Source organism: Oncorhynchus gorbuscha, linkage group LG17 (genome assembly GCF_021184085.1).
Source record: "Oncorhynchus gorbuscha isolate QuinsamMale2020 ecotype Even-year linkage group LG17, OgorEven_v1.0, whole genome shotgun sequence".
Classification (NCBI taxonomy): domain Eukaryota; kingdom Metazoa; phylum Chordata; class Actinopteri; order Salmoniformes; family Salmonidae; genus Oncorhynchus; species Oncorhynchus gorbuscha.
The window spans coordinates 46,329,836-46,340,791 of NC_060189.1; the positions used below are offsets into that span (position 1 = coordinate 46,329,836).

General features: G+C 42.7%; 1 protein-coding gene across 1 annotated transcript; it reads right to left on the reverse strand.

Moving 5' to 3' along the window:
• Positions 1-1,185: 1,185 nt before the first annotated feature.
• Positions 1,186-3,804, reverse strand: LOC124001997 (secreted frizzled-related protein 2-like). Its single transcript, XM_046309199.1, has 3 exons — positions 3,171-3,804; positions 2,421-2,501; positions 1,186-2,248 (listed from the first exon to the last, which is right to left on the reverse strand). Exons 1-3 carry the CDS (start codon positions 3,661-3,663, stop codon positions 1,944-1,946), a joined length of 879 nt encoding a protein of 292 aa, XP_046165155.1. The 5' UTR covers positions 3,664-3,804; the 3' UTR covers positions 1,186-1,943.
• Positions 3,805-10,956: the final 7,152 nt, after the last annotated feature.

A 10,956-nucleotide genomic window follows, 5' to 3' on the forward strand; every position in this document is an offset into this window, starting at 1 on the left:
CAAATTATTTGACAGATATTGTTTCAAATGAATATCAATGTATTCATGTTAAGACAATGGTGCCACCTGTTAACTTTACAGGGCTAGATAATGATGATTTAGATGTTTTTACAGTCCAGATCTGTCTACATTTGTGAGATATCCAGACACAACGAGTGCTCTGCTACCTCTGCAGGTGGTCAGGAAGATCAGATCACAATGTGTTTTTTAATCATCTACACCTGTCTGCAAATGTGGGCACAATCAGTATGTTGACAAAATCAGGACAAAGGACGTGTGTTAGCACCAGGTATAAACGAGGCTACGGAGTACCATCTCTTGCCCTGGCACCTGGCTTTAAATGTGGATGTTGAATTGGCATGATAATGTTTAGGGAGATGGATACTTTAAGAGGGTTGGTCTGCGTCTTGTTTTTCCACATTTCAACAGATCTTGTCATCGTCTCAATACGCTAAATTTAGCTATGGTTGTCAAGAAGTTAGATCTGGAATGGTTCTGAAGAGGTTGTGTCTGGTTTTCCGGTCTTCACTTTATATCTGTTCCCAACATATTAATAAACATGCCATTGATTAGTCAAAGACTTGTATTTTAAGGTTCCTTGAATTGTTTCCTTTAATTAAGAGGGACCAAAAGATGCATATCATTTATAAGAATTACACTTCTCAGATTAAGATTATACAAACATATGTTTAGTGTTGTAATTTACAAAAATATATATCACCATCTGAATACACACGTGTCAACTGCTGCTGTCTCCCGAAACTATGTACATGAATACAAGGTTTCTGATATTTACAGAGTACTATATAAAGCAATATTTTACACACACACACACACACACACACACACACACACACACACACACACACACACACACACACACACACACACACACACACACACACACACACACACACACACACACACACACACACACACACACACACACACACACACACACACACACACACACACACACACACACACACGTTGCATTCACCCCTAAAAATGAAAACACAAATCGACCACTAATATACAATCCTGATATACTTAGTTAACATACCCAAGACACGCTGCCATAGTGAGAAGAAATGTCATTTTAAAAAGTTGAGGGAAACAGAAATGGCACGGTAGATGGGCACTCCACAATTAGATCACCAATGTCAAAGGAATTTACTTGAAAAATCTTGATTTCATAATCAATAATTGTGGTAGAAAAATAAACAGTGCAGTATTGAGGCTCGTGTACAAAAAGGTGACATAGTCCATTGACTGCAGAGGGTCAAAAAATGGATTGTCGTCACTGCAATGATATGGGGCTGCTGAACTTGCAATGCCAGGGGCACATTGGAAGTACTATCTAAAAGGCAGAGAATATAGCCAGCTATCTCTCATTGCTTGAGAAAAATAATAAGTAAAAAAGCACATTACATTGTGTTTCGTTACATACCATATCATCATCTTAAAGAATACATCTGAAACAATATCACACCATGCACACAGAAACCACACACTCTCCCTCTCACCTAATGACAGGCCAATGCACTAAATGTATCCAGCCTCATCATCAAGTCTGGATAAGTGTAGCCTAACAGACGGCATTGCATAATGAAAAAATGAAAAGAATGATTTTGAATCTTTTCAGAAACACTGAAATATGCATACAACATTACAGGTAGTATGTAATAGACCTGCAATATTCACCTGTTTGTCTTTGATTTTAATGTCATGTGATTTGTCTTATCTTATAAGGACTATTGATGGATCAAAGGAAATCCTAATAAACAATAAACGTGTTGAAAAGTAGCCCGTGGCAGCGCTAAACATGGTACTAAAAACAAGATGTTTAACAATACTGACTGAGAACTAGTTGCATTCGGATCGGACCAGATCCGGCTCTTAGAGTTTAGATAAGACTCATCGGGTCTTGAGTCTGGCTTCGCTCAGCACTGCAGCTTGCGGATGCTGCGCGAGATCCTCTTGAACACACGCTGGCCCCGCTGCCAGCGCTTGAGCGAGGTGATGACCAGGTGGCCATCCATCTTCTGGCCCATGACCAGGTAGGAGGCGTTGATGTCGTTCATCTCGTCGCACACACACTGCAGGCCATCCTTGAGCCAGAGCACCGTCTTGCGCAGGTCTCGTTCCGTCACACCGCTCAGCTTGTAGATGGTCTTGCTCTTGGTCTCGGGCACGATCTTGGTGTCGCCGTTCATGTAGGAGATCTCCTTTACCTTGATCTTCAGGGCTGCGCAAAGCAGGCGGGGTTGATTGAAAGGAAGAGGTTGAGGTTAATAAGGTTTCGATTTGTTGGACTTGAAACTGGGTGCTAACAGGCCTGCAGTAGGTAGCCGACATTTGTATATCTATAAAAGCAAAGGCAAGACTGTATCTACTTAGAATTCAGGAGTAGGACTTACCGAAGTCGTTTTTGCACAGGTTGTCAACTATTTCATTGTCATTTTCCTCCTTTTCCTTGCAGGCGTCACACACTCTGGGCACTACAGGAGAAACGAGAGCAGATGTTTTATACTCCCACTGTAAATTCAACAGGTGTTCGTTCTATCAACTATAACACAATGCAGCCTATGACAGTGTAAAGAGTAAAGCTATTCAATGCATTCTGTCTCACATTCCACTGTTGAGTGATCCTCGGGAGTAACCCGTGGAGATCGTGCTGTTTAAACATCCCCTAATTAAGGGAACAACCCAGTAAACACAGGCCCTGCCCAAAGGAAGGTATTCCACAAAACTCCCCACTAATTAACCTGATGTTCACTCTTATGAAAATCCACGAGGGAATGGAGCTCCAGGAACATGTTTTGTTTTAGGCTATTACGTTTTATTTAATTACTCCATTACATTACTCCATTACATTACTCCATTAGCTCTCAATAGGCTACTGTATAAAATATACCATCGGCTGTTTGCTGTAGTCATGTTATTGTAGGCTAAGACATCTTTTGCCTTGACTTTATTTATTTTATCAGTATTCTGTATCTGAAAATCTTACTCAAAATGTTACACTTTTTGTTATGTTACCATAATGTTACCATACCTGTATTTTTTCAGAACTGGTTAAACAGGTGTACACAAATATATAATCGATTTGAGGTTTATTTTTTTGAATAACTGAAGTGTAGTCTAGCCGAATTATGCCAATACCTTACCTTCTTTGGTAACTGGCATGAAATAATCGATGCCCGCTGGAGGGATACACAGGTCATTGTCTTGGGGGAAGCGCTCGCAGTCAAGCATATCTGGCCACGGGAACCCGAACGCGGACATCACCGGTGCGCAACCGTGTTTGACGCTCACGCACAACGACCTGCACGGCTGGATAGGCTCGTCCAAATCGTGCAGACACACCGGTGCAAAGAGAGAGCAAAGAAACTTCCTCGTGTCGGGGTGACACTGCTTCTGGACCAGTGGAATCCACGAAGAGGCTTGCTGCAAAACCTCGTTCATGGTCTCGTGCCCGAGAAGATTCGGGAGGCGCATCTCGGTGTATTCGATGTCATGGCACAATAGAAGATTGGCCGGGATGGGCTTGCAATTCTTTTTGAAGAATAACTCGGGCTGACCGAAATTGTATAATCCCTGGATGGCCATGCACGCAGGTAATGTAATCGCCCATATTAAGGACATAATGTAGTAATTCATAGTTGTTGCCTAAATAAAATACAAATGATCTAAAGTTAAAAAAAAATAATGTAATCAAAAGTTGAGCTGCAATTCCTTCATCCAGGTGTTCTTCAGCATCAGTAGCCTACATGAGTAGAGGATCACTGACAATGTTCTGAATATGTAGTAGCCCAACACGGTGTTTTCTTGTGGGCATGTTTGGGAGGAGTCAGTGTCGTCAAGTGATCTCATCTATTGGTCCAGTTTCACTCCTCGGTTTCAGGTGAACATTCGACTGGCAGAGTTACATTCTCAATTATTTTGAGTCTGGGTGGAATTAAAGTCAATTACTACTATTTAATACAAACAATTCAACAATAGAGCTCACCAGAGAAAGATGCATGAAAGTGTGCACTGGGATAGTTTCTAGTGTACAATGTTCTTCATGTCTCATTTCGAGTGTACATTTATAGTGTACAATATTCTTCATTTCTTATTGTAGCAAAAACATATGTATACAAACCAAGGTTTATTTGAAAATATGGCACTGGAGAAGAAGGCAGACGCTTTACATGTCCCCAACTGATTGTGTTTTTTTTGTTCTTTATTTGCGTTTTTTTTACAACTTGTATTTTGTGCAGAACGTTGCCACTACCGTCTCTTATGACAGATAATAACCTCTGAACATCAGGACTGCTATTACTCACCACGGACTGTCAGAAACAAGCCCGACACAAACAATATACTTTCTCGGAAAACAGGCCCATATCGCCATGATTTGTGTGAAGAGGCGGAGAATTCGAGGCAATTGAATAAACCCCCACTTCCTTCCATTCTGCTAGCAAATGTGCAATCTTTGGAGAATAAAATAGATGACCTACGGGCAAGATTAAACTACCAACGGGACATTGAAAACTGCAATATTTTATTCTTCCCGGAGTCGTGGCGGCAGGATAGAACAGCAGCGGACGTCTGGTAAGACAAGGGGTGGCGGGCTATGCATTTTTGTAAATAACAGCTGGTGTACAATATGTAAGGAAGTCTCAAGCTTTTGCTCAGCTGATGTATCTCATGATAAGCTGTAGACCACACTACCTACCTAGAGAGTTTTCATCTGTATTTTTCGTAGCTGTTTACATACCACCACAGTCAGAGGCTGGCACTAAGACAGCATTGAATGAGCTATATTCCGCCATAAGCAAACAAGAAAATGCTCACTCAGAGGCGGCGCTCCTAGTAGCCGGGGACTTTAATGCAGGGAAACTTAAATCCATTTGACCAAATTTCTATCAGCATACAAAGCTCTCCCTCACCCTCCATTTGGCAAATTTGACCATAACTATATCCTCCTGATTCCTGCTTACAAGCGAAAATTAAAGCAGAAAGCACCAGTGACTAGATCAATAAAAAAAGTGATCAAATGAAGCAGATGCTAAGCTACATGACTGTTTTGCTAGCACAGACTGGAACATGTTCTGGGATTCCTCTGATGGCATTGAGGAGTACACCACATCAGTCATTGGCTTCATCAATAAGTGCATCAATGACATCGTCCCCACAGTGAATGTACGTACATACCCCAACCAGAAGCCATGGATTACAGGCAACATCCGCTAATCTAGCTACAAGGCTAGAGCTGCCACTTTCAAGGAACGGGACTCTAACTCTGAGTTTATAAGAAATCCCGCTATGCCCTCAGAGGAACCATCAAATAAGCAAAGCTTCAATACAGGACTAAGATCGAATCGTACTACACCGGCTCTGACGCTCGTCGGATGTGGCAGGGCTTGCAAACCATTAGATTACAAAGGGAAGCACAACCAAGAGCTGCCCAATGACACAAGCCTACTGGACGAGCTAAACTACTTCTATGCTTGCTTCAAGGCAAATGGCACAGAAACATGCATGAGAGCACCAGCTGTTCCAGCAAACTGTGTGATCACACTCTCCGCAGCCGATGTGAGTAAGACCTTTAAACAGGTCAACATTCACAAGGCCGCAGGGTCAGACTGATTACCAGGACGCTTACTGCGAGCATGCGCTGACCAACTGACAAGTGTCTTCACTGGTATCTTCAACCTCTCCCTGTCCGAGTCTGTAATACCAACATGTTTTAAGCATGTTCTTGTGCCCAAGAACACTAAGGTAACCTGCCTAAATGACTACTGACCCGTAGCACTCACGTCTGTAGCCATGAAGTGCTTTGAAAGGCTGGTCATGGCTCACATCAACACCATTTTCCCAGAAACCCTAGACCCACTTCAATTTGCATACCGCCCCAACAGATCCACAGATGATGCAATCTCTATTGCACTTCACACTGCCCTTTCCCACCTGGACAAAAGGAACACCTATGTGAGAATGCTGTTCATTGACTACAGCACACCATAGTTCCCTCAAAGCTCATCAATAAGCTAAGGATCTTGGGACCTAACACCTCCCTCTGCAACTTGATCCTGGACTTCCTGACGGGCTGCCCCCAGGTATTTGTATTTATTATGGATCCCCATTCCCACTCTTCCTAGGATCCAGCAAAATTATGGCAGTTAATACCATTTTAAAACATTACAATACATTCACAACACACTGTGTGCCCTCAGGCCCCTACTCCACCACTACCACATATCTACAGTACTAAATCCATGTGTGTGTGTGTGTGTGTGTGTGTGTGTGTGTGTGTGTGTGTGTGTGTGTGTGTGTGTGTGTGTGTGTGTGTGTGTGTGTGTGTGTGTGTGTGTGTGTGTGCCAATGTTTGTGTTGCTTCTCAGGCCCCGTTGTTCCAAAAGGTGTTTTTTAAATCTAATTTTACTGATTGTGCGTCAGTTACTTGATGTGGAATAGATGGTAAGGGTAGGTAACAACATATCCGCCACGCTGATCCTCAACACAGGACTCGCTCAGGGGTGCGTGCTCAGCCCCCTCATATACTCCCTGTTCAGTCATGACTGCACGGCCAGGCATGACTCCAACGCCATCATTAAGTTTGCAGATGACACAAGTGGTAGGCCTGACCACAGACAACGACGAGACAGCCTATAGGGAGGAGGTCAGAGACCTGGCCGTGTGGTGCCAGGACAACAACCTCTCCCTCAACATGATCTTGACAAAGGAGATGACTGTGGACACCAGGAAAAAGAGGACCGAGCACGCCTCCATTCACATGGACGGAGCTGCAGTGGAGCAGATTGACGGCTTCAAGTTCCTTGGTGTCCACATCACCAACAAACTAACATGGTCCAAGTACACCAAGACAGTCGTGAAGAGGGCACGACAAAACCTATTCCCCCTCAGGAAAAGATTTGGCATGGGTTCTCAGATCCTCAAAAGATTTTACAGCTGCACCCTTGCATCACTACAAGGTATAGTAACTGCTCGGCCTCCAATTGCAATGCACTACAGAGGGTAGTGCAAACGGCCCAGTACATCACTGGGGCCAAGCTCTCTGCCATTCAGGACCTCTATACCAGGCGGTGTCAGAGGAAGGCACTAAAAATTGTCAAAGACTCCACCCTAGTCATAGACTGTTCTCTCTGCTACCGCATGGCAAGCAGTACCGGAGCGCCAAGTCTAGGTCATCCAAGTCACAAGACTCCTGAACACCTAATCAAATGGCTACCCAAACAATTTGCAATGCCCACCCCTTCCCCCTCTTTACACCGCTGCTACTCTCTGTTATTATCATGTTTGCAGTCAATTTAATAACTCTATCTACAGGTACATATTACCTCAACTAACCGGTGCCCCCGCACATTGATCCTGAACCTGTACCCCCCTGTATATAGTCTCGCTATTGTTATTTTACTGCTGCTATTAGACCCAACGAGATCCTCTGGACTTAGTCCCCTTCCCCTCACTCTCATTTTTTTTTAAATGGCTGAAAAGTCAAACTAGTACTGTATTTGTCATTTTTACTTGTTACTTTTATTTCTTATCCATATTTTTTTTAACTGCATTGTTGGTTAAGGGCTCGTAAGTAAGCATTTCACTGTAAGTTGGCACACGTGACAAATAATATTTTATTTTATTTCATTTAAGTTATTTCACTACCAAGCATACCTCTTTGCAATTGGAGCCAGCAGAATGGGAGAAATACCTCACACATGGTACAAAACTATCAGTCTTGCACTTTTTTTTACTAGCTAGAGCTATGTCACTTAATTTAGGCTTTTCAGTCTCCTATGCTTTTTGAGTCAGCTGCCCAAAACAATGGTAATACATGAACTAATCAAAACCCATAAGCTACACCTTGTCTTTAGGAAGTATGGACTTAGGAAAACTATGTGGAAAGTGGCACTCGACTCAAATTAACGCATGGATAAATGATCATCATCGCCAGAGGTTAAACCTCCTGGCCCACTCCTCAGATTTATACACCATATGGTGAAATATAGTCCAGTGTGAGAACCAGAGCTTGGCACATTGGACCCAGGGGTGAAACTCTATCTTCCCCCATCGGCTGCAGCCCTAGCCTGACTCCCATCCCACTCAACACCTCCTGGGCTGGAGTCTCGTCTACAGACAGCCAAATGGTTCTTCTCAGCCTTGACATCCTGCCCTATTTTCTTCTTGGGGGGGAAAAAAGTGAAAGAACGAATGGTGAAAGCTTTATTTTAAAGGTTGATGTTGTTCATGCTCGCAGGAGTCTTTGCTCCGACAAGTATAACTAGATCAATGTGTAAAAGGGAGAGCTGGAGTTGACATGGTCAGCAACCTAAGTCATGGCCTCCATTTCCTTACTAGAAAGTCAGTACTCTGAGAAGAATGTTGATTTTCAGCCACACACAATAACATAAGGAAGCATGTACATTGCATTGTTCTAGTGAATTTTAAATTGGATAAAAGCAACACAAATGTGTTCTTGCTCGTTAAAGATGCACTCTCGAATAATTTCAGCCGGTAGTTTTGAAAAAGATGCTCACGATCAAAAAAGGTTCCCCGATTTTTGTGTACCACGTCATCCAATTGTGTACTGCGTCATCCATTTCCTGTGATACCTTATGGATTTGACAATTCGTATGATATCATACCAATTTTGCAATTCGGGTGTATGTTAAAGGTGCACTCAGGGATCTTAAGCACAAGAAATTGTAACATATTGCACAAATTGCATTTGTAACTTCCCTTCTACTCTCTCCCACAATAAGATGTTATTGCCTTGTAGTTGACATGTTACCTACCTTGACAATAATGCAGTATGTATGCTATAATAAGAGTACACAACCTATGTGCATGTACAATTCTTTAAAAAAAAAAACTTTATTTAAGAACAAATTCTTATTTACCATGACGGCCTACTGGGGAACATTGGGTTAACTGCCTTGTTCAGGGGCAGAACGACAGATTCGATCTTGCAACCTTTCGATTACAAGACCAACACTTTAACCACTAGGCTACCTGCCGCCCCTATATGGGTTTTTACGATAGAAAAACCACATTGAAAAAATAAATGAGGAAAGAATGTGTTATTGTAATGGTGTGATTTATGGCATCACCCAAAACGGTTATAAATGAAATACGTTTTTCAAAAATTCAATGAGAAATCTATCAAATGTCATAAAGCTGTTTTTCTTTTAAAATTGTGAAAATTTTACGAGGCCCATAAAGCTTTTAGCCGTGTGCCATCCATGTCAAACAAGCCAAGAATTGACAACCCCCACCTTTTGGATGGAAAAGCCAATGAACATGATTCCTCGCTAAAGCTCTCTTCTGGGACAGGAAGAGCAATATGTATATGTGGTCTCGCCATCTCTTCTTCACTTCTCGAGATCCCCTTCCAGCACCACACAACAAGCAGATCTGTTCAAATGACATTAGTTGTCTTTCAAATACTTTAGCTGTGATTAATTGCCCTGCCTGTCAAAATTGTACCAATGGAATAGTCCCAAAAGAGCAAATCCCACCCACCTGGCACAGTGGCACAGGCAGGCTCAAGCAAATGTTTATAGTATTTGAAGGAAAATCAGGTCTGCATAGCAGTCACTTTGTTCGCTCTAGAAGTCGATATAAGTAAATAGCAAAAGAGGGAGGAGAATGGAAGTCAATTGAAAACAAGAGAGTCATTTACAGTGTCTGAATTAAACCTATCATTAAAGTTTATAGCTTTAAGTCCGTACATTTTTCAGTTGGGAGGGATAAAGAGGATGGATGCGTTGGGAAAATGCTTAAAGTTTGGGGACTTTTATTCCGTGGTAAAACAAGACAGAACTTCCACAATATAAACAACTAGGAGTGTTTTGCATGAGTAAACTGTCTTTCAGTCCAAATGAATAGCTGACTATTTACCCATTCCCTTAAATGAGGTGTTTTATTGTTCGCTAACCATGATAAAATACTTCTAAAATTCTCCTGGAATGAGTCATCATAGAATCATGAGTAGATGGCATACCTTCTACTGAGTCACACATTTAATCTCTTTATAGAGGCTTGTATGGATTTGTTACGAATAATAGTACCTATTACGCCCACATTTCGGGAAGGCAGATCACCTAGAGCGCATTTAGAATGTATAAACATATGTATTTGCTGTCAAAGCAAGGCCCGTGTGTGTTGGGACAATGTGAAACTGACTACAGGACACTTCCATTTTAACCATCCTCCAATAACATTTAGACTGCTGCTTGCTCAGTGTCAAGTGTGCACGTACCGGAGTGTAACTTATCTACAACTGCTTTTTATTTACATAGGGAAAATGTGCCTCCCCCCAGTGGTCTAAGGATCAACTGAGTCCAGTGTTACGTTTGTGGTGCCCCCAGTGCCTTGGAGTCAAAGGTTTACCCTGTTTTTATGGGGCAACGCTTCTCCCTTCATGCTTGCTCCTCTTCGTAGTGTGCAAATTCCACAAACACTTCTGCGAAGACAACCTTGAGGTCGTATTTACTCACTAAAGCCCCTATTAACCCGCTACTGGGCCGCCTTTGACCCTCAGGGTCCAGAGGCTAAGCCACGCAGCGAGCCCAGCTATTTAAACCCAAGGTTTGATAGTTCAAGTGACAATCCCTTCTGTTGGGCTACCGAGGTGACATAAAGGTTACAAACGGGAGCACGGCTTATACTGGGGAGTCTTAACGTCTCGCTACACCAGGGCCTGTATTCACAAAGCGTCTCAGAGTAAGGGCGGTGCCCTAGGATTAGGCCCCCCCCCCCCCCCCGTCCATTATGATCTGAAAGGGAAAAATGATTCTAGATCGGTGTACTCCTACTCTAAAAAGCTTTGTGAATACGGGCCCAGAGAATGGTTGTGGACCCATTCAATGGGAAAGTGAGGGGGCATAGAATGTGTGGTTTCACGGGTCATGGGTAAAATCACTGGGGAAGCAAAGCCAGAAAAGAAAC

What these genes read in the sequence shown, in the direction of transcription:
- LOC124001997 (XM_046309199.1), bottom strand. Translation starts at nt 3,663, where the DNA reads ATGAATTACTACATTATGTCCTTAATATGGGCGATTACATTACCTGCG. An exon ending in CATGCCAGTTACCAAAGAAG is followed by an intron (nt 2,502 to 3,170) that starts GTAAGGTATTGG and finishes TTTCTCCTGTAG; the next exon opens with TGCCCAGAGTGTGTGACGCC. An exon ending in CCTGTGCAAAAACGACTTCG is followed by an intron (nt 2,249 to 2,420) that starts GTAAGTCCTACT and finishes TGCTTTGCGCAG; the next exon opens with CCCTGAAGATCAAGGTAAAG.